Genomic DNA, 25,385 nt, shown 5'->3' on the forward strand with positions numbered 1-25,385 from the left:
TAAAGAGGATCAAAGTCCACTTAATGTAATGAGACAATATGCCCATTATAAACTGTCAGATGATAAGAAACTGGTCTGGGCTTAAAGGTAAATGACATTTAGATATTTATTGTTTATGGCAGCAGCCTTTGAAGCCAAATGCAAGACTCTTAATTAGAGTGCAATAAGCACAGGGTACAAGAGGAAATTATCAAAGCTGCTAATTCTTAAATCTAAAAGCAACAAAAAAGGCTTTCTTAAATCTTCAGACATACATTGCTCCCGTCCCTTGGTGCTTCTGTGAAAGGTGACACACAAGAGATATTAGGGATTCTTGCAGAGATTCCACAATAAGAGGTTGGCAATGGGACCCTCACTGTTCTACAGCTTTCAGAGGCTTTTGATGTATTGTGGATTATGAGTTATAGAGTGCCACCAATGCAATTAATTTTAAAATCTAAAACCTTTGCACAGTAGAATTATTACATTATCACAGTACTTTGTAAAGAGCTGGACAGTGACCACAATAATATCTGCACCGAACAGATTTTTGGATTGTCTTGAGGCAAAGTATTTAATCAAGAGTTGTCATTTCACAAAATAGAAAGGTATCCCCACATTTGCTGATGTTTTTTTCTGTGACAAGTGGTTGTCAGCAAGTATGCTTCCTACCAGATAATTTGAAAAGAAGAATCTCCCACTTCAAGATAAAGGAGGTGACAATTTAGCAATAGAACAAATCTGCATTTTGAAAGAAACTCATTCTAAGAAAAGATTACTTTGAAACTAAATTTAATGAAAATATTTGTGAAAGTGGTTCACCTTTAAAATTCACGTTTGCATTTAACTTAAAAATTGAGTTTTTCTACGTTGTTTTAAAATCTTCCAGAGGAAAAGTTTCAGGAGTCTCTGAACTCATTTTTAAGAACTCTGTTTGTATATGTGTGTGTGTATGTATATAAAATAAACATTAAAAAAATTTTTTTTTTGAGAGACAGGGTCTCATTCTGTCACTTAGGCTGGAGTGCAGTGTTACAATCATGGCTCACTGCAGCCTCGATCTCCTGGACTCAAGCAATCTTTCCACCTCAGCCTCCCGAGTAGCTGAGACTACAGGCATGTGCCACCATGCCCGGGTGATTTTTGAAATTTTTTGTAGAGACGAGGTCTTGCTTTGTTGCCTAGGCTGCTGTTGACCTCCCAGGCTCAAGCAATCCTTTTGCCTCAGCCTCCGAAGTACTGAGATGACAGGGTATGAGTCACCACACCCAGCCACATAATTCTATATATTAAAAACTATACATTTAAAAAATTTACATACAGGGATACCTCATTTTACTGCACTTTGCTTTACTGCACTTCACAGATACTGCGTTTTTTACACATTGAAGATCTGTGGCAACCCTGTGTCAAGTCTATTGGTGCCATTTTTCTAACAGCCTGTACTCACGTTGTGTCTCTATCAAGTTTTGGTAATTCTTGCAACATTACAGACTTTGTCATTATTATGATATCTGTTATGGTGATTTGTGATCAGATGGTACAATTCTAAGTGTTTTAGGGTGCCGCCAACCACACCCACATAAAATGATGAACTTAACTTGTAAGCATGTGTGTTCTGAGCTGCTCCACTGACCCGCTGTTTCTCATTTCTCTCCCTCTCCTCAGGACCTTCCATTCCTTGAGATACTACAGTATTGGAATCAGGCCAATTAATAACCCAACAATGGACTCTAAGTGCTCACATGAAAGTGAGAATCGCATGCCTCTCACCTTAAATCAAAAGCCTAGAAATGATTAAGTTTAGTGAGGAAGGCGTATCAAAAGTGAAAACAGAACAAAAGCTATGCCTCTTGTACCAAACAGTTAAAGGAAATTAAAAGCTCCAGTGAAACCATGAATGATAAGAACGCAAAACAGCCTTACGGCTATATGGAGAAAGTTTTAGGTGGTATGGATAGAAGATCACACCAACCACAACATTCTCTTAAGCCAAAACCTACTCCAGAATAAGGCCCTAACTCTCTTTAATTCTACGAAGACTGACAGAAGTGAAGAATCTGTAGAACAAAAGTTTCAAGCTAGCAGAGGTTGGTTCATGAAGGTGAAGAGAAGAAGCTGTCTCTGTAACATAGAAGTGCAAGGTGAAGCAGCAAGTGCTAGAAGTGCAGAAGACTTGGCTAAGACTATTGATGAAGGTAGTGGCCACACTAACACATTTTCAATGTAGATGAAACAACCTTCTATTGGAAGAAGATGTCATCTAGGATTTTCATAGCTAGAGAGGAGAAATCATTGCCTGGCTTCAAAGCTTCAAAGGACAGGCTGACTCTCCTGTTAGGGGCTAAATGCAGCTGGTGACTTATGATTCCAGAAATCCTAGGGCCCTTAGGAATTACACTAAATCTGGCTGGGTGTGACGGCTCATGCCTGTAATTCCAGCACTTTGGGAGACCAAGGTGGACGGATCACTTGAGGTCAGGAGTTTGAGACCAGCCTGGCCAACATGGCAAAACCCCATCTCTACTAAAAATACAAAAAATTAACCAGGTGTGGTGGTGTGCTCCTGTAATCCCCGCTACCCAGGAGGCTGAGTCAGGAGAATTGCTTGAACCAGGGAGGTGGAGGTTGCAGTAAGCTGAGGTTGCACCACTGCACTCCAGCCTGGATGATAGAGCAAGACTCCGTCTAAAAAAAAAAAAAAAAGGATTAAGCTAAATCTGTTCTGCCTGTGCTCTATAAATGGAAGAAAAAAGCCTGGATGACAGCACATCTGTTTATAACATGGCTTACCAAATATTTAAAGCCCCCTGTTGAGACCTACTGCTCAGACAGAAAGAATCTTTTCAAAATATTACTGCTCATTGACAATGCACCCGGTCACCCAAAAGCTTGGATGGAGATGTACAAGGAGATTAATGTTTTCATGCCTGCTAACATAATGTCCGTTCTGCAACTCATGGATTGAGGAGTAATTTTGAGCTGGGTGTGGTGGCTCACGCCTGTAATCCCAGCACATAGGAAGGCTGAGGCAGGTGGATCACTTGCTAGTCTCAAACTCCTGACCTCCTGGCCAACACGGTGAAACCCCGTCTCTATTAAAAACACAGAAATTAGCCAGGCGGGGTGGTGGGTGCCTATAATCCCAGCTACTCGGGAGGTTGAGGCAGAAGAATGGCTTACACTTCAGAGGTGGAGGTTGCAGTGAGCCAAGATTGTGCCACTGCACTCCAGCCTGGGTGACAAAGTGAGACTTTGTCTCAAAAAAAAAAAATAATTTTGACTTCCAAGTGTTATTATTTAAAAAGTACATTTCATTAGGCTATAGCTGCTATAGACAGTGATTTCTCTGATGGATCTAGGCAAAGCAAATTGAAAGCCTTCTGGAAAAGATTTGCCATTATAGATGCCATTAAGAACATTTGTAATTTATGGAAGGAAGTAAAAAAAATCAATATTAACAGGAGTTTGGAAGAAGTTGATTCTAACCCTCCTGGATGACTTTGAGGGGCTCAAGACTTCAGTGGAGGAAGTAACTGCAGATGTGGTAAAACAGCAAGAGAACTAGAATTAGAAGTGGGGCCTGAAGACATGACTGAATTGCTACCATCTCATGATAAAACTTTCATGGATGAGGAGTTGCTTCTTATGGAGGAGTAAAGAAAATGTTTTATTGAGATGGGATCTGGTGAGGATGCTGTGCATACTGTTGAAATGACAACAAAGGATTAAGAATACTATATAAACACAGTGATAAAGCAGCAACAGGGTTTGAGAGGACTGACTCCAAATTAGAAAGAAGTTTTACCGTGGGGAAAATGCCATAAAAGAGTATCACATGTTATAGAGAAATCTTTCGTGAAGGGAAGAATTAAAGCAGTAAACTTCATTATTGGCTAGGTGTGGTGGTGGCTCACACCTGTAATCCCTGAACTTTGGGAGGCTGAGATGGGAGGACTGCTTGAATTCAGGAGTTTGTGACCAGCCTGGGCAACTTAGTGAGACCCCATTTCTACAATTTTTTTTTTTTTAATTAGCCAGGCATGGTGACACGTGCTGATAGTCCCAGCTTCTTTGGAGGCTGAGGTAGGAGGATTGCTTGAGCCTAGGAGGTTGAGGCTGCAGTTGAGCCATGACTGTGCGACTGCACTTCAGCCTGGGCAACAGAGTGAGACTTTGTCTCAAAAATCACAACAAAAAAAACTTTGCTGTTGTCTTATTTAAAGAAATTGCCAGTCATCCCAACCTTCAGCAACCACTACCCTTACCAGTGAGCGGCCATCAACGTCGAGGCAAGACCCTCCACCAACAAAACGATTACTATTTGCTGAAGGCTCAGATAACTGTTAGCATTTTTTTACCAATAACATATTTTCAATGAAAGTATATTCATTGCTCTTCTTAGACATAATGCTATTGCACACTTAATGAATTACAGTATAGTGGAAACATAACTTCTATTTGCACTAGGAAACCAAAACATTTGTGTGACTCGCTTTTATTGCCATAGTTGCTTTATTGTGGTGGTCTGGAAACAAACCCGCAATACCTCCCAGGTATGCCTGTATTTACATATTAAAATTACATACACACAACACCTATTTTTCTATTAATTTGCAAGAATGTATGATGATATCAGGAAACACAGACATTTTCTAGCAGAATTTTAAGAAAATTCTTTGCATAACTGGAAGATGGGATTTGAAATAAACACGTTTTAGGAATGTCAGCCAATAACATACTTCTTTCATCAACACCACTTTGTGTCTTTTCAACATGTGGGACAGATGTTAAAACCAAGTTTTGAAATAAGCAACATAGACTTCTGAATCACTCACTATACCACAAATGTTAAACTGGAATTTTAAGAATGAATGTATTCACTAAAAATATCAGTATCTCACACTGCTCTTACTAAAACTTTTCATCCATTCTCAGTAATTTATAAAGATTTTATTTCTTCATCTATATATTATCATTTTACAACTTTACTTTTTGAATGCATCAAAGTGAATATGACATATTAGTACAGTGGTGCATGTAAATATAATTTGTAAGTAAGAATACATGTTTTGAGGTGAATGCACAAAAATATTTTACTGATGAGAGAGCAATCAAAACAGTTTAAAGACCACTGGTTTATGGTCCTGATATATTTGTGGGATGCAAATTCCTACACCATCATGCAACTAGCTATAGTAATTCACATGTAAATAGATGGAAGGACTGCATTTATTATAGTGTGACATTAATTTTTCTGCTGTTAAATGTAAGAGCCTCATAATATTTCATAATTAAAGAAATCGCCACAACTTTAGTCCTTATTGTAGTTTCATTTTAGGGTATTGCAATAACTGAAAAATAATCATTCCTCAGCTGGGTAGTTTCATTGTATACTTCTCTTTGTTGTCCCAGATGACGAGAATTACTATTAGGACTCTATAATGCTTCCTTGTTTGCAGAAGACTGTGCATTATAAAATGAATACATGGAGGATTGTTAGAACTACAGATGTGTGTATACATCTCACACACACACACACACACACACACACACATACACACACACAATTCTTTACTTCAAAATCCATTCTTCCTTGCTAGGGTCTAAATCAAACTTGGTGTGGATGGCCCCTTGATGATTTCAGGAAATCTGGATGGGTACTATGCTGGCAGCAACCTGTATGAAGTCCTCAAATTCCATAATGATCCATTCTCTTGGGTGTAAAATATTGCTCAGCTCCTCAAATTCCTAGGTCCTGTCATAAATGTGATCTTTGTAAAACTGATACTACTTATTAGTCCTACTTTAACAAATAAGAAAATCAATGCTTAGACAAGGTATGTTGACTAATGGCTGGGTAGCATACTACATTTTTTTTAAATAAAAAAAGATATGTGATCACACTTAAAAAGATAGAGTTACATTCAATAAAGCATAGCACTTTAAATACACACAGTTAGATGGACCTAGGCAAATATATGTAACTGTCACATTATTCTTAAAGTGATGGAAGTAAGACTTACGTCCCTACTCTTTCTGCCTTTTCTTTTCTGTTGATTTTTCTTAAACACAGTCAGCACAGTTATAGGAATTGGCACTGTCAGATATTAAAAATTATGGCAAATATGTAATTCATAATTTATTCATTTTTCAATGTCCATTGCAGAATGTCTACCAGGTATAAAAAGGCACCATGCTGACTTTGTCCCCAAAAAGTTTTTGGGGACAAAGAGACAATAAGACAAGATATTCTATAGTTCTCAGTGGAGAGATAACACCAAGGACATAGGACATAATAAAAGTAGAGATGAGAGAACACATAAGAACATGTAATTGTTTTGTCCATGGCATATGGAAGACCTCTTGTAAAATTATATGCTCTAAGGGCTTAGCAAGTAGATTAATTGAACTTTGAAATAAACAAATGTAATCATATTTTAAAAGAAACACAAATTCAAACTACTTGTATAAGGAGCTATTTGAAATGATACCCATCTTAAAATGGCATATACAGTTTTTAGTGTACTTTGGGGGGTCAGAATAGATTTATGCTTAAATTTTGAAAACCGGTTCACTGATAAAGCCATTATAGTAATTGCACAGGGTCTGTTTATTAATTTGTCACAATTAAGTCAATAAGAGCTTTACTAATGTCCTATTACTTGATTAGTTTTGAAAGTGATTATCTTAAGAACTTGACTTAATTGGAAGCCTCTCAATTTACAAGGTACATTAAACTCTCAGTAGCATCTTAAGATTATTCAACATACGCAGGTCAATTACCAGTAATCACTGTTTTGTACAAATGTTCCATAAAAACTATAGCATGACATGACAAAGAGGGGAAGCAAGATTTAATTAATAATGTTAAACTCCAACTCACATTTTCAGGATAAAAGGGCGACATGAGCATTCATATAAAGTCTTCCTGAAACTGGGTCTATTATTAAAGATGAATAAAGGAATCCTAACAACTCTCCACCTTATAGATGAAGATAATTTGTCATGATTGCTAAATCACCAAATTGCACTGCCTGTATTTATGCGTAGCTGCACATTAATTTCCAGATTTGTAAATTACAATTAATTCTCAGTATTTCTCCATCACTTTTTTCTCTAGTTAATAAAAAGAACTGCAATTAATAATTCTTCATCCCATTTTTCAGAACAGATCAACTATTATTGCAGAAGCAGGAAACATGGAGTAGTTAATGTATCCACTGAGACTGTGAGGCCTTTAAAACTATTGGCTGTAGCCTAAATATTTTATATTGACCTTCTAATTCTCAAAGATTCAATGTAGTTAGTTGAATATTTATAGTGATTAACAATTATGAGGGCTGATAAAGTGCCTTGATACCTGGGTTGATTTTCAACCATGTATTCAAACTATTTAATAAATTTTAAAATTAAACTTCATTAATTAAATATTTGAAAGGTTTGTCCCACAATAACAACATAAGACCAGTCTTGAGATTAATCACAGGAAAATTGATTGCTGGGTCATTAAAAACCCGGGGAATTCAATTCCTTGAAAAGATTATTCCATTGCTAGCTTGTGAGGGAGGTATATGAATTTATGCATTCTGACTTGTTCCCAATCTAAGTTCTGTACACAGCATAAATTTCAAATTGCTGAGGCTGATTCACAACCAATTGTGTGAACAGAGTGAACAAAGCTGAATCTGTAAAACACTAGTTTTGTGCATTTGAAAAACTCGAGATGAAAGCCACTATGAAACTGTTGCATTAAAATAACTATAATTGTCCTTACATGAAATTTTCCTAGTGAGTTAACTGCTTAAACTGTGGTAGATGCTGTAGGAAAAGTAGTGGTCATATTTAAGAATCCAGTCCCATCTGCTTTGAACCAAGGTTCTATTTGCCCAAAATTGAAGGGTGAGGAAGCCCTCTTAACAGACTTCCCACATACAAGTCATTTAAAAAGGGATTTAAGCAACTCTCGGGATAAACTGCCTCTAAATTCTCTACACATCACCTTGGATAAATTTCTGCACTTTAATTATTCATATGCTACAATTTACCCTTAAAATGTAGAACCTTCTGAAAGTATAGCAAAATATTTTAAAATATCTAATTTATTGTCGAGTAAAACGTGAACCTGGTCATTCCACTCATGTCAATTTCCTGCTCTTGCCCTATCAGAAACACAGCAGGAGCCTGAGCAGATGGGAATTCACGGAAAAGGCGGGAGGGTGGGGTGCAGAAGAAATGAGGACCGCTACAGCCTGTGTTCAGAGGCAGATATGGTCGGCTCCTTCCTTCAGAGAATAAAAGACACTTAAAAAACCCATTTACCTGAGTGTTAACTTCAATTATGACCAGAGAGGTGGGAAGAAAGGAAACTGTTCAGGCATCCTGAGGTTCTTCAAATTCCTACTGCCTCACAATGCATGACTAAGAATATCAAAGCATCCTTTGTTCAGACTTGCTTGTCCCTAATGTCTCCATAAAGGGGGCTATACACAAAGTACATTTAAATTAAGTGTTGCTATCCTTAACTGTCCACTTGCAATAAATAAATGTCCTTAGTTTGGTCAAGGTACTGAGTGCCTGGCAGAGCTGTAGTGATCCAAAGTTTGGTGAGAGGATTAAATGATCACAGAAGAGACCTCTATTCCCTCCTGCTCATCATCCCTGATTCTGCCTCATTCTTCACACTACCCTTAGGTACAGGGCCAGGTTACCAGCTGTTTATAGTAAAGCCACTTTGCCTGAAGCTGCAAGTGTGACTTTATGGAAACAGCTTTACTTTTAAACAGTAACCCAGAAGTTTCTAATTAAAAATGCTTATTTTTTTCCCCTCTATGCTAAAAACGCCTAAAGTTTACTTTCTAGCCTCACTGGATTAAAAAAAACGTACAAGGGGAAAAAGGACATGCAAACTCTGTTTGGGTAATTACTGCTTGGAATTGGCTGCTTTCCAGAAGAAGCAACAAACTGCTTAGAGTTAAGTGGAAACTTTGTGTAACTATTAATGAAAGTAAACTAATGATAGAAACATAACACAGGCCCCACTCCTGCTTCCCCAACAGTGGACCTGGCTGCCTCACTGAACGGCTCTGAGATTTAACTACATGGCTCTGATGGCTCAGTCATTTCTTATCACAGTGGTTCTCAAAGTGTGGTCATTGGGCAAGCAGCAGCAGCAGCAGCAGTAGCTTCCCCATCAGCTGGAATCTGGTTAGAAAAGCAAATTAACAAACCTTACTAAATACCTACAGAATCAGGCTCTGTTTATGATCCAGCAATGTATGTTTTAATGATCTGTCCTGGCAATTCTTATATATTCTAAAGTTTGAGAAGCACTGTTCTATTAAAGCTGGGTATTTTCAAAGTAATTTTCTAGGATTTTAAGATTTCAATAATTAAATTGACCATGAGTGAATAGGGAAACGTTTCCAAATGCAACTGAGATGAGAAATAAAGCTATCCTCAGCATATAAATTCTGGATTTAAAACAATGATTCTTGACCCTAGCTGAATATTAGAATGCCCTGGGAGGTTTTTAAAAAATGCCGGGATTTTATCCCCAAACCAACTGAAACAGACTGGGGGAAGGGGAATGACGAAGGCAGCAATTATATGTATGTATGTATGTATGTATGTATGTATGTATGTATGTATGTATGTGTGTGTGTGTGTATATATAGATAGATATATATGAATCCCAGTTATTCTAAGGCATGGGAAAGTTGAGAATTGCTGATATAAAGCAACCAGAACAGTTAGACCCTTAGCAGAACAGTCCGAGAACTAGGAAACAGGGCTATGTGGCTATTTATAGCAGACACACACACACACACACACACATACACACACACAGACTTTCATAGACTGGGTTTGCACCACATTAATTAGGCACTAGCTAGCATGTAAGACTTGGGATAAGACCATAACCCTGGATTGCCTCACATCCTTTTAAAACCTAATCGGCTGAACAGTTCTAGTTTCTAGTATATAATTCACTAATAAATATAATTTTAGGGAGCAAATTTAGTTTTAATCCTATAGGTTGGATCCCAAATAATTTAAAAAATAATAAAAGCTTGAGCATGGAGCCACCACTATCCTACATAAACCACACTGAGACATTCTCTCCACACGTCCAATTGGTTCTATCATCTCTTTTCTGCCAGGGGAAAATACGACTCGAGCTTGAACAGGTCAGGAGCACTGATGGCTTAAAAATGAAATACTACCATAAAAGGACATAGAACCAAGTTAGTCAATTCTAGATATATACTATTTTATCATATACCACATTCGTATATACTCTGTCATAATGAAATATTGAGAATAGAACCATAAATTAAGAAAAATTCCAATGTCCATCTGTTTCATGGCACTCTGCAAGGTTTAACCTCTTTCTGCACACTAACTAAACAGATTTCCATAAAAGCCTTATGAGGTCAAGATAGGTATTATTATTGCTATTATTTTAGTTTTACTTATGAAAAGATAAATGCAGATAGTTAACTGAATTTTCCAGAGACAGACTGCTAACAGCAGCTTTAACTATTGTAATAATACTCTACTGTTTGACATTAATAACTGTACATACCACTATTAAGATCTTAAAGTACTGTTGATTACTATTTCCAGAAGACTACAAATGGCCAAATGAATTAAAATAGATAAAAGAAGGAAGTGGGAAACCCAATATTAAAAAAAAATCCAACTGGGGGAAGAAAAAGAAACCATAAAGAAGGTTAACTTAAAATACTTGGAAAGACTGTAACTTCTTTTTAAAAAACTTTTCTACAGTTGCTAAACTTGTCTCTGACTTCTTAACAGATCCATAAAGTATATAAATAAAACAAAGTGTAAGATGGAGCTCTGATTTTATACTCAGGCTTATATCGCTACTACAGAACATTTTTAGGATAATTAAGCAATATTTTTGCCTCATAGAATACTAACACCATTAAATCAATTTGATCTTATGTTCAGAAATCTGTTTATTGATATTTTCATATTATTCCTATTATATTAAAGTATGGAATTGTATTCTGCTTCATTTGAAAATATAATATACTTCTTTCAAATCTGAAACCAGGAACTTTAAAAAACTGTTAGCAAATTTAATAATGCAGAAATTTATGCTTTAATTGTCAAGTAAAAACATAGGGAGATACAGGAAAACATCTTTCGTAGTTTGTGCTTATTAAAATTAACCAACTATAATGTAATATTTAAACATTTTATACCACCAAAGTATTAATAAACCCAACAAGGGGGTTATCACCTTTTCTTAAAATATACACACATGCTTCCCTAGGATAATCTTTCACTATTAGAAGACAGGCAGCTATGTACTATTCTTAATTAAAGCCCTATTTCAGTTAAAGTAGAGCAATCTGCAATTTAATTATAATAATATAAACTGTAATGTAACTAATGACATCGTATGTATTTTCATCAGATAATTAGAATAGTCAGTAAATAAAGCTTTACAAAGCAGGAAATAAAACAGGTGAGGGGTTGTGCCTCATTCATCACCTCAATGGCTAATGAGAGTCTGAATGAAGATCAGTCATTTCCTACACATGCCTTCATGGTGTGCAATAAAAGCACACATTGTAGACAGCTCTACTAACTTAATGTAACACCAAGCAGGTGTCAGAAAAATCCACACATAGAAGTGATAAAATAGTGTATAGCTAAAACTAACTCATTTATCAAGAAAGACAGAATAATTATTAGGAATGCCCAGACTGTATGCCCTGTGATAGAAATGAATAATGGGAACATTAACTACATTATTTTAATAACACACTTAAAAAAACCCAAAATCTAAGTCTACTCTACCTAGACTTGAATTACCTTTGGAAATACAGAAATGGTGAAATGCCTGATTTTACAAATCACAGAGGTAATTTTCTGCTTCAGGTTGGAGAAGAAAAGGCATAGGCCTCTTGCTAATAGTAATAACAAGAATAGACACCAAACTTTGACATTTTCACATTAGAAAAATTGAGTTCTACCAAAACCTAATATTAGAAAGGCAATGATTTTCTTTTAGCAGAGGTATGTAACTTATGCATTCTCATTCTATGATCGTATTGGTGAAGCAAACATGTTAGTCTAGTGAGGAACTGTGCATAGCATCTAGGTTATCAAATGAGTACTTTCCATTAAATCACAATTTCAGAATCTATTGAATTAAGAATTCTTACCGAATTAAGAATTTATAATAGATGTGGCAGAAAAGACAATTTAAAAATATTTTTTTTTCTGAACCGCTTTTGGGATAGAGTTCCTAATGTAGTATATGAATAAATTATTTAGGTTCTCTGCATATATTCAGCTTGCACAAATACTGAAATACAACTTGACTTATTAATGTTTTGTCTCCAAATACATAAACCTCCCCAATTCAAAATGCTGCTTGCTTTAAATTCAACCAGGTGAGTACTTATTATCTCTCCTTGGTCCATCTTAGGTTTGTCAATTACATGTGTGAGTATATAACACAGAAAAATAAATTCTGCTTTACCAATCAGGCTGTGAGTCCCCTGAGGGAAAGAACATGTCCGTTATCTTCTTGAATAAAGTGAAGAGAAGTAGAGACTCTTCCCAGGACTTAGTAAGAAATCTTTATCTCAGCAGAGACTCAAATAAATGCTTAGTTTTGACAAAGAAAAGGTAAAGAAACCAATTATCTTTAGGCAATAACGAGAATACCAGAGGAATGTGAACAGATAATACCAGTAAGTTCACACTGTTGTTAACATATAGATGTTGACAAAGAGACACATTCAAAACTATTTTCAAAATTGAGAGGGAAGAGCAAAATAATGATATTACAGCCAGCACATTCAGTGTCTCTCCAGTGGTAATTCTTGCCAAGAGTTTCAAAGCCAGTCAACGATGAATGCACAGCTAGTCTAAAAAGCATCTTTAAGCCCCCCTTTTTTCTTCTCCTGGGCAGCTTTCTATATTCTCTTATTCTGAGAAGGTAATTAAGAAAATATGATTTTGCCAGATATATGTTTCCCCATTCCTTTGAAACTTTTGCTGGTGACAGCCTTCCAAAACTAGGAAAGCAGCTCTAGGCCAGCTGTTCCCTATACCTTGGCCCATACTGTGAAAATAAAGTGATTCGCAAAACAGTATATACGTACAAGTGACACCAACAGCACACTTTGAAAAGTAATACTGTAGATAATTATGAAATGTCACTTCTTGCCCTACAGGAAAACTTTTAAGATGATAAATCAGCCTCACAGCTGGAAGTACAGCTGATTCAAGGAGTGTACTTGATTAGGCAAAGGAACAGAGGGAATTTTAGTGAACTAATATCACTATTAATTTTGCCAGTGCTTATTGTGAATTTGGGTAAGTCACTGGTATTTAGTAAATGGGATTGAGAGTGGATACAATATATAATTAAAAATTCATGCATGTTGCCAAGAAGAAATTATTTTTATCAGCTGCCAAACGGTTGCTCAATTTCATCCAGTTTAACTTCAAAACATCAGCGAATACATAAATGAAAATGACACATTATTTTTCACCACATGCAATTTTTCTGTAATCTCTGAAATTAAATAAGTTCTAATGTAAAATACCGTGCAAAATGAAGTCTTATAAAAAATTTGAACGCCCTGGTTAATAAGTTCTTGACAGACATAGGTATGAAAGATACTAGAAGATTTAGCAATTCAATAAATTAAGTATTTATGTACTGAAAAATATCTCCATGGTACACTAAGGATAGATTTAACTAAGGAAAAATCCACTTGGCAGTTAGAAATAAACAGTAAAGTTAAATATACTTCAAAATAGTATATTTTGAATTCCAATTTCTTATGCTTATTTCAAGGGAGGCCAGAACTAATTAAGTAATATCAGCATCTCATAAAAATGAACTCGACTTTTGCAAAGATGTAGCCCACACGTCTATTAGATTTAGTAGGCCTTTCTCCAATTTCATTACCTTCCAGGAAACAAGATAATCTAGCTTCACAGAATTTAAGAGAAGGCTGGAGTGATCATCTGCTCTAGGACTGTAAACTGGGGGTCACTGGTGGGCTTCCATTGTACTGTTAGCTTTTGGAAATTGTGTAAAAATCCATGTAGTCAGGAATATGCATTTTATGAGAGGGATATGTTCTTCGGAATCTGAAAGTGGTCTGTGAACCCCAAAATCTTCACAAAGTAACTACTGAATTCACCTACCTTTCTGGTTACAAATTAGCCAAGAGAGTTTAAATGACTGCTGCAAAGACAAACCTCGAGTAGCTGTAGAGACCTAGATTCAGGTCTCTTGATAACCAATTAGTTTAGTGTACTACTATGTCCATAACACTTTTCTCAGTAGGGAAAAAAATGAGTTAATTGTGCACAGTGCTTTTGTGACCAGATCTTGTTTTAGGTAAGAGAATAGTATCTTGGTCAGAATACTACCTATAAATACAAATTCTGAAGACATAAAAGGTAAGAAAGAAGGTCTACAGGAGTCAAATACTCATGGGCCTCCAAACGCAAACCAAGCTGCTTCCAAGCCAAGCTCAGAGCCACCCCCGCATTAAGGCCCTACAGCACACGTATGATCTTCAAGCTGACAGAGAAAGCCTGAGGACCCCTAAAGGAAGAACAGATCCTGAGGCATCACATTCTACAATAGAGAACTATTAATATCTCAGTTTAACATGGCCCAGAGGTGTGAACTCTCCCCACCCCACTCCCCACACCTATAGATAGGTACAGGATGATTTCAAGGTGTAGATATATAATATACAAATGAAACTAAAGCACGGCATCTCACAAATTTGTTAAGGGAAAAATAAAATAAACAATGATTAATTTCATGGTTTTATGATTACCATTTGGACAGAATGTCACTAAAATAAATAATTAGGAAGAAATGTGCATTAATCTTGCCAAACCATGCTATGCATTCTCTTGGTGTTTCTAAACCAGAAAGCTGTTTCATTTGTACATATTCATCGATGTGCGTACAGACATCTAAGTACATATTCTAGCTCTACCATTTACTTACTGTATGATATTAGGTAAATTAATTAATATCTCTGTGACTAGAGCTTCCTATTAGTAAAATGGAGATAACAGCATTGACCTTACTGGGTTGTTGTGAGGATAACACGTGGTAAGAGGAGTAAAGAGCCCATCACATTTTATAGTGACAATAATAGCTATCATCACTGTCTCATCATTATCACAGAGAGGTACAGGCAATTAATAACTTATGGGCAGGAAGGCGTTAAGAAGGAAGCTTAAGACAAAATTGTTTATTAATGAAATGCTTAAGTTATGAAAACTCCAACTACTCTCTGGGAGAACACCAAAAAGTCTGTTCAGCCTGGGATGTGTGTGTGTGTGTATGTCTTTTCCAATTGGGGCCACATTCTCAAGAACTTGGCATATCAGGGTTCTCCACCAAAGAGGATGAGAAGGTTGGATTGATCTGGGTGAGTGCATCGGCTGCCTTCCCTTCTTACAACTGGGGGCTGGGTAACCACAGGTGCTCCCAGTCTCCGTTATACCAGCTCCTTTTATGGGGGATCTCATTAGGCCAAATATCGTATTTCTGCCGTATTTCTGACCAGTAGCTGAACTTAAATAAAGGTTCTTAGGAATTTGCTTCTTTGGAAGTGAAATGCTTTGATGACAATTAAAAGATAATTGGATTCTTTTGGTATTTATGGAGAGAGACAGTATCATGATGCAATGTCACTATGAAACAGTGTAAACCTCCAATTGTGTCTGGCCTGAATGACTCTGCTGAGGTCATGCCATCCCACAATGGGGACACATCTGAGGCTATGGAACACTGAAAAGCTAATAGTTGCCAAAGAAAAGACAGATCTCAAGACTCCCAGTGGAGTCTGTTAATCACCAGTATCATATAAGTAATTATCTATCTAATGTATACTTATTAGGCAACAATCTGGAATATTTCACCTTAAAACATGTTGTTGAAAATGAAGAGTTTTACCTTTTCATATTCAGCAATGCCCAAGGTATTCCAGAGGGAGTATGAAATGCAGGTAGCAATTTTACCCCAAGTTCCACTGCTTTCTTTCGAAAAATCTGAAAAGTCAAACAGTTAACTGTAAGCTACTGTTGCAAGCAAAACAAGATGTAGTATACTATTATCTAATAGTTACCACTTTTCTACTTTAATATTTTAATATTTTCTACTTTAATATCTGACAAAAAGTTTACCAAATTAACAGAATTACCCAGTAAAGCAACAATGGTCCAGGGGCCATCATAGTGGGGGATATTTATTCCCAATCTAGGTTGCTCATTAGAATCACGTGGGGAGATTTGGATGCTACTGATGTGAACATCTTACTCTTGAGATTCTAATTTCTATGGTTGTAAGCTTCTGGATCAGGATTTTAAAAGCATCACAGGCGATGCCAGGTGCTTTCAATGTGCAAACCAGTGGGAGAACCACTGTTGTTGGAGGATAAGACCCAGACTGAGAACCAGGAGATCTGGTCTATCCCACCTTCAGCACTATTATTACTACAGCACAGAGAAAGAAGAAGTTTGAAAAAGACATTATCACAGGTCTGTGTGTCTCCTCAACCCTTGCAGCTTTAACTTTCTCTGATGTTAAGTGTAAGTGATATAAAAAATACTAAGTTAAATTAGGTACAGAGTCTGCCCAGAGTTTACTAGGGAAGATAATTATATGCACATAAATATCTAGAACACAGATATAATGAGAGCTGTAGATAAAATACTAGGTAAGTTCAGTGAGACTGTATGCTGGAGATGGCATTTAGATGAGAACTGTATGCAGCATTGAACTGGGGCCGATAATACCACAGACCGGAGGGAAGATGGGAAAGTAAAGAGGGAATCCCTGAGGGATCAGCCTCCTCCCCACAGAAGAAGGCAAGTGGGGCCCTAGAGAATAAACAGGAAATTGGGCAGCCTGCCTGACAAAAAGGGGATACTGGTAAATGAGGTCAGGCATCCACAGCTCAGGCCAAAACATGGAGGGTCACAAATGTGAGGCTAAAACTTTTATTCTGGTTAGAATGGAAAAATAATGAAAGTCTAGTGTGCAGAACTGCGTTTTAGGAAGATTATTTAGATGATATCCATCCTCAGTTTTAGGTCCAAAGAAAAGCACTAGCTTATTTACTGAAGAAAGGGCTGCTATAGTTGTGGCACCAAGCAGGAATCTGGTCCCCTCTCCTTTAAGCCGTATGACTGAGCATGGTGGACTGGAAGTGTACCATTTCCTCCTCAAACAAGGAAGAAGTGAGAGAGGCTGGAGGAGCCCTGAAGAGCATGGAAAATAGAGGCAAAGTTCTCTGTCAGCCACCGGGGAAGCATTCACTAAAGCAATCGACAAAGAAGTCACGTGTGGCCTCTCCAGAGGGAAGGGCTTCAGTGTCTAACTCCTGCTCTAAGTCCTGAGCCTCTCCACTGAGACATCCAGGCACTTGGGCTCCCCGACTGAAGGTAATCCAGTAATATCAACGTTGAGGCTACTTCCCAAGCCCTATCCTTTGGAATCTTAAAAAAAATATATTTTTTTAATTTAAAATTTTCCTTATGCATACCACAGATCTTTTGGAATCTAACTCTCATTTAGTAGTGGAAGTCAATAAAGAAATGACTTTGATTGACAGTCAATTTAGATAAACTGACATTCCTTGTATACAAATAAGGAAATACATTTGTAGTATATAGAAAATGCTAAAAAACAGAGGTGCCAGTTTCTCCACAAATTATTGTAACTCTTGTCAAAGGCGACAATTTCCTGTATCAATAACTTGTAGTGTATGGAGAGGAGAAAAAAAAGTAGAGCAAAGGGTATATTCTTCTTTCCCTTTCTCTACCTTACCCTAGAGAAATTTCATGTTGTCTTCTGCTACAATGATTTATCCAATCACTGCCCAGCCATCTGTTGACTTTCTGGTTTCTACCCAACTTTTAAAAACTGTTAATTAACTCCTTTTCAAGAAACTTACAAAAGATCGAAGTCAAACCATGTAATTAAAACACCAAGTTGGATATAACCATATGGCACAGGAGTTGAGGGCTTTGAAGCACAATGCCTGTGCTTAAATCTCAGCTCCGCTTCTCCAAACTGGGCAATCTTGTACAACTTGCCTAATTTCTCTGTCCTAAGCTTCCTCATCTGTACAATGGAGATAACAACAGCATTTACTTTTTTAAAGGCTGTGGAAAGAAATAATAAGTTATTATATTTAAAGACTTTAAGACACATAGTAAACACTAACAGGTAGTTGTAGTTTTTATGGTGATAATAATAATGGTATTTCCTCAAGAAAATGGCTTTTATCCAGCTGTTGTTTTGGTGCCTTCTACTTATTCAGACTCCTCTCTCTTGTTCTCTCTCTCTCTCTCTCTCTGTGTGTGTGTGTGTGTGTGTGTGCGCACGCACACGCGTGCATGTTAGTTACTCCCCACCTGCCTCTTCCCCGACATACACACACTTTTAATCATGTGCGTGCATTCTCAAGAGCTAAGGCTTCAGTTCTCATCACCTATTTGCATTCTCAAATTCAACCTTCTATTTTAGGTCTAGTTCAGTACTTCTACCTGTGTACACACATCACAATTTGGGTGTTTTGTTATTTTCTGAAACTTAACATGTCCAACATGGAATTAATCATTTAATATCCTGGGCAAACTTCCCCAGCTCTATCACTGACATTATTTTCTAGTCAGTCCCTTGGACTCCAGTGAACAGGCATTTTGCTTTTTGATTTACTGCCCCCGTCAGTCACCAAGTATCACTGTTAACTCATCTGAAATGTCTTGTATGCAGTTCATTCTCTGATAGGAGCATAGGCCATGTTCTCATTGCCAGGTACAATGAAATGTATGATTAGAAAAAAAGAAGGTCTTCCTATCTAGCCTGCTTGTTTTCTTATTTCCACTAATAATTTTTCCTCATTTCCATTAATCTGTATTTACGTTATCAACTTTCTCTTTCTACCACACAATTTTCTTGTTCAAGAAATGATAATGACTTCCTCTGTTGTCTAACATCGGGTCAAATCTGCTCTACTGACTGTTCAACCACCTCTATGAATCAGACTCTTCAATTATTTTCTGTCCGTCTGGCTCTGGCTCCAGCTCCAACTTTTGAGTCTTCATGGTCTTAAGTACTCATTCATGTTCAGTCCATCTTAGCAACTTTATTTACACATTCTCTCATTTTAAATCACTCTTTCTGCCTCCTTTTGGCTGATCCAAATTTACCTATTCTTTAAGGCCAAAGTCAAGTCCAGGCCAAGACTCCAGGTCAAGATCTTTGCCTTCTGTGAACTCCCACACTGATAACTAGTACCATACAATGCAGTCTTTGATACAGATCTCTAAATCAAGATACAGAAGGCAAGAGAGAGATCTCTGAACATTTTATTGTGTGTTTTCTCTCATATCCCCCAATAATTTTTCTTCCTAGAAGTAGAGAGAAAGACTCCAGTTTCTCCTTCACTGCCTATTATACAGATCTAACCCAGATTAAGTCATTTTTTATTTAAACTTACTGATATCACCACAGGGCTCCTATGAGTAGTAGGCAGGAAGATATTAATATTCTCAGTTAACAGACAGGAACAGTGGCCCCTTCCCATATCGGGGTTTTTGCACTTGCAGTTTCCTCTGCCTGCAATGCTCTTTCCTGAGCCCTCTGCATGCCTCGCTCATTCTTACCTTCAGGAATCTGCGTAAATGTCCCCTTGAGAGGTCTTTTCCTGACTACCCTACACAAAATTGGCCATCCTTATTTATTATCATATCACCTTGTTTATTTTCCATTATTTATCATGTCTTAATTATTTTATTCACTTGTTTATTGTTTGATAACTCCACTAGATATGATCTCAACAAGGGCATGGAAGCAGCTGGCACTCAATAAATGTTCATTTAATAAATAAATGAATCAATGTAAGATTAATTATTAGGTGAGTACAAAAGTAATTGTGGTTTTTGCATTGTTGGAATTGGCCGTTTGATATTGGAATACATTCTTAAATGTGGTTATGTTACATATAATTTTAATGGGCATTTCTTGCTTTATTAATTTTTTTCCTAATGAATTATTACTTGTTTATTTTGATTTTAGACTATAGAAATGATGTTAGACAAAAAGCAAATTCGAGTGATTTTCTTATTTGAATTCAAAATGGGTGGTAAAGCAGCGGAGACAACCTACAACATCAACAACACATTTGGCCCAGGAATTGCTAACAAACATACAGTGCAGTCTTGATTCAAGAAGTTTTGTGGCCGGGCGAGGGGGCTCATGCCTGTAATCCCAGCACTTTGGGAGGTGGAGGCGGGTGGATCATGAAGTCAAGAGATCGAGATTATCCTGGCCAACATGGTGAAACCCCATCTCCACTAAAAATATAAAAATTAGCTGGGCGTGGTGGCGCATGGCTGTTGTCCCAGCTACTTGGGAGGCTGAGGCAGGAGAATTGTTTGAACCCGGGAGGCGGAGGTTGCAGTGCGCCGAGATCGTGTCACAGCTCTCCAGCCTGGTGACAAAGTGAGACTCTTGTCTCAAAAAAATAAAAATAAAAACAGTAAGTTCTGCAAAGGAGATGAGAGCCTTGAACATGAGGAGCATAGTGGCCAGCCATGGGAAGTTGGTAATGACCAACTGAGACCAATCATCAAAGCTGATCCTCTTACAACTACATCGGAAGTTGCCACAGAACTGGACGTTTATCATTCTATGGTCATTTTGCATTTGAAGCAAGTTGGAAAGGTGAAAAAACTGGCTAAGTGGGTGCCTCATGAGCTGAGTGAACATAAAAAAAAATAGTCGTTTTGAAGTGTCTTCTTCTCTTATTCTACACAATAATAATGAACCATTTCTCGGATTGCGACGTGCGACAAAAAATGGATTTTATATGACAACCAGTGATGACCAGCTCAGTGGATGCACCGAGAAGAACCTCCAAAGCACTTCCCAAAGCCAAATCTGCACCAAAAAAAGGTAATGGTCACTGTTTGGTGGTCTGCTGCCGGTGAGACACACTACAGCTTTCTGAACCCTGGTGAAACCATTATATCTGAGAAGTACGCTCAGCAAATCGGTAAGATGCAAACAAAACTGCAATGCTGCAGCTGGCATTAGTCAACAGAAAGGGCCCAATTCTCCACGACGACGCCCGACTGCATGTTGCAAAACTGCTTCAAAAGTTGAACAAATTGGGCTATGAAGTTTTGTCTCATCTGCCACATTCACTTGACCTCTTGCCAACCCATGACCACTTATTCAAGCATCTCGACAACTTTTTGCAGGGAAAACATTTCCACAACCAGAAGGATGCAGAAAATGCTTTCCAAGAGTTTGTCGAATCCCAAAGCACAGATTTGTACACTACAGGAATAAACAAACTTATGTCTTGTTGGCAAAAATGTGTTGATTGTAATGGTTCCTATTTTGATTAATAAAGATGTGCTTAGCCTAGTTATAATGATTTAAAATTCATGGTCCAAAACCACAACTACTTTTGCATCAACCTAATAACATACCTGGGGCATTGTAATAAGAAGCCATTCATATTATATTGTTTGCAAAGTGCTCCACCCCACTCCACTAGTTGCTACTATCTGAAAATAATTATCTCCAGTATTCTAGAGTCTCAACCTTGGGCACAATTAGGGCACAATTACAAAATATTTTTAGATAAAAATATTAATTAGCTCATTGATGCTTTAATCAAATCATACATGAGACTGAGTCAACTTCAATTCTCAATGTTTGATTTCTTATTTCCTCCTGAGCTCTGATGAGGTTACTGGAGGAAGAATCCAGATTCTAAAAGAGAACATCCTTCTACCTAAACTGGTGAGCTTGTAATAAAACTAGCTTGTAAAATTAAAATTGTTAAGAGAACGAAGGAGGCATATCACAAATCATTCTAAAGGGCAATTAAGTTTTAAGTAGCACATATTAGATGATGTGCTAAAAAGCAAATTATTACAAAAAGTACATTAAATGGTACTTTAGTGCTACTTCAAATGGGGATAGGCATGATGGAGAGAGCCCCGGACCCAGGTCCTCGGACTGGCTGTACTACTGTTTCCATGTGAGGCCTGAGCTGATCAGTTAACTCTTCTGGTTCTCAATTTCCCCAGAAAAAAAAGGGAGAGTAAGGCTGATCATTTCTATTTTTGATTTATCACTGGAAAAATAAGTACTCAGAAGCCACAAAACTTGTACTAAAATGTGACTGGGAAAAAAGCAAGACAAATATCATTTTTTGAAGACAGGAAATATTAATTTGCCAACCAATTCTTCACCAATCTTGGTTTCTGGTGTTTGCTGGTACCTCTATTTGGTGGGGAGGACTTTATATAAAGCTAACAGAGCCAGGTGAAAAGTTACAGTTCATAAAATGTAATCCTTGCTAATAGAAGATATTTTTTAATGTCCACTAAAAGAAAATATGGTTTTTGTACAACTAGCAATCAGTTTGGGATGGGCAGACATCTTATGATCCAATAAGAATTTTCTAAAAGATTTTGCATTCTAAGGATTCTGATTACACTCATAGCAAAAGTCAAAACAATGTAACTTGCTGAAAGAAGGGTAGTAAAATATGATGAAACAGTTCTTTTGAGCATGTAACTAACAAATAACTTTAAATAAAAACTTTTATAGCCTAAAGTTAAGAATTTCAAAATAACTACATGAAAACTATATCTTTTCATTACACTTAAGTAACATCATCATCAGTCTTATTGCTATTTTTGATCAATGGTTTAAAAACTTCAAAATTTAAAATCTATCAAATAAACACATTTATCTTTTTACTTTACCGTGACAGATAGTATCAGATAAGGCTGTAAACAAGACACATGGTTTTCTTTGCCTTTCTAGTTTGCAGTTCCCTAAACAACTATACAGGAATATATACATGCCAGAGCAAAGAATAAGGAAAAAAGAAATGAATAAGAACAGATGGCTTTGGAAGGAAATATTTTCAGTTCAGACATACTTCAGTTTGAAATGCACAATCAATATCAAAGCCTTTCTTCAAATGCTCATGTTGAAAACTTCACCATTAAAAGATCAAACACTAATTCACCATTAGTACAAGTATAGTTTACCTATTACTCATTTTCACTACGTAAAGCTTTCAGCACAAGATGCCATAGACACAATAAATATCTTCGGCTGCAAATAACTAAAATAACCCATATACTGTTAGTTGAGTTGATAAACTTGCACATAATATGGGCCAAAATCAATCATTAAACCAGTAAATACTTATTAAGCTATTCTGGCTTTTTAGAGTAGACCCTTGAAAGACTGAAATATCAGAATAAAGATATGTAAAAATAACTAATCCAGCAGAAACTTAGAGCTGGAAGGGACATCAAAGGTTATCTAGTTCCATAATATGATATACAGATGAGGAAACTGAACTTCAGAGAGGGCCTATTCTCCTAGTTAAATGCTCTGATGTGGGATGGTTTACTGCCAGCTACACCCAAGTGAATACCAGCTTCCTGTCGTCTCAGAGACGGGTGATCCTTTTGATCCAGAGGTACTCTCCCTTGTGGGCACACATCTTTCTTTCACTGTCTCTTTCTTCTCATTCTGTTTCTGTAATCGATCAAAACCTAAAACTGAAGTTTTAAATTAAAAAAAATTATGTGTTGTATTTGTCAAATTTCATTACAAACTTCATTTTTTAAAAAACAACTTTTTTTTGTTTTCCATTTGCTTGGTAGATCTTCCTCCATCATCCCTTTATTTTGAGCCTATGTGTGTCTCTGCACGTGAGACGGGTTTCCTGAATACAGCACACTGATGGGTCTTGACTCTTTATCCAATTTGCCAGTGTGTCTTTTAATTGGAGCATTTAGCCCATCTACATTTAAAGTTAATATTGTTATGTGTGAATTTGGTCCTGTCATTACGATGTTAGCTGGTTATTTTGCTCGTTAGTTGATGCAGTTTCTTCCTAGCCTTGATGGTCTTTACATTTTCGCATGTTTTTGCAGTGGCTAGTACCGGTTGTTCCTTTCCATGTTTAGTGCTTCCTTCAGGAGCTCTTTTAGGGCAGGCCTGGTGGTGACAAAATCTCTCAGCATTTGCTTGTCTGTAAAGTACTTTACTTCTCTTTCACTTATGAAGCTTAGTTTGGCTGGATATGAAATTCTGGGTTGAAAATTCCTTTCTTTAAGAATGTTGGCCAGGCGCGGTGGCTCACGCTTGTAATCCCAGCACTTTGGGAGGCCGAGGTGGGCGGATCATGAGGTCAGGAGATCAAGACCATGGTGAAACCCTGTCTCTACTAAAAAAATACAAAAAAATTAGCCAGGCGTGGTGGCGGGCGCCTATAGTCCCAGCTACTTGGAGAGGCTGAGGCAGGAGAATGGCGTGAACCCAGGAGGCAGAGCTTGCAGTGAGCCAAGATTGCGCCACTGCACTCCAGCCTGGGTGACAGAGTGAGACTCCGTCTCAAAAAAAAAAAAAAAAAGAATGTTGAATATTGGCCTCTACTCTCTTCTGGCTTGTAGAGTTTCTGCCGAGAGATCAGCTGTTAGTCTGATGGGCCTCCCTTTGTGGGTAACCCGACCTTTCTCTCTGGCTACCCTTAACATTTTTTCCTTCATTTCAACTTCGGTGAATCTGACAATTATGTGTCTTGGAGTTGCTCTTCTCGAGGAGTATCTTTGTGGCATTCTCTGTATTTCCTGAACGTGAATGTTGGCCTGCCTTGCTAGATTGGGGAAGTTCTCCTGGATAACATCCTGCAGAGTGTTTTCCAACTTGGTTCCATTCTCCCCATCACTTTCAGGTACACCAATCAGACGTAGATTTGGTCTTTTCACATAGTCCCATATTTCTTGGAGGCTTTGTTCATTTCTTTTTATCCTTTTTTCTCTAAACCTCCCTTCTCGCTTCATTTCATTCATTTCATCTTCCATCACTGATACCCTTTCTTCCAGTTGATTGCATCGGCTCCTGAGGCTTCTGCATTCTTCACGTAGATCTTGAGCCTTGGCTTTCAGCTCCATCAGCTCCTTTGAGGACTTCTCTGCATTGGTTATTCTAGTTATCCATTTGTCTATTTTTTTTTCAAAGTTTTTAACTTCTTTGCCATTGGTTTGAATTTCCTCCTGTAGCTCGGAGTAGTTTGATCGTCTGAAGCCTTCTTCTCTCAACTCATCAAAGTCATTCTCCGTCCAGCTTTGTTCCATTGCTGGTGAGGAGCTGCGTTCCTTTGGAGGAGGAGAGGTGCTCTGCTTTTTAGAGTTTCCAGTTTTTCTGCTCTGTTTTTTCCCCATCTTTGTGGTTTTATCTACTTTTGGTCTTTGATGATGGTGACGTACAGATGGGTTTTTGGTGTGGATGTCCTTTCTGTTTGTTAGTTTTCCTTCTA

The 25,385-nt window shown here is 37.4% G+C and overlaps 1 protein-coding gene across 1 annotated transcript in view; it reads right to left on the reverse strand.

Moving 5' to 3' along the window:
• The window catches only part of MAN1A1 (mannosidase alpha class 1A member 1), a 182,686-nt gene that overhangs the window by 54,988 nt on the left and 102,313 nt on the right, over positions 1-25,385 (reverse strand). The window contains exon 6 of the mRNA XM_030809626.1: positions 15,968-16,062. Coding sequence (XP_030665486.1) covers positions 15,968-16,062 — 95 coding nt within the window. The remainder of the gene's footprint in view (positions 1-15,967; positions 16,063-25,385) is intronic.

Source organism: Nomascus leucogenys, chromosome 3 (genome assembly GCF_006542625.1).
Source record: "Nomascus leucogenys isolate Asia chromosome 3, Asia_NLE_v1, whole genome shotgun sequence".
Classification (NCBI taxonomy): Eukaryota; Metazoa; Chordata; class Mammalia; order Primates; family Hylobatidae; genus Nomascus; species Nomascus leucogenys.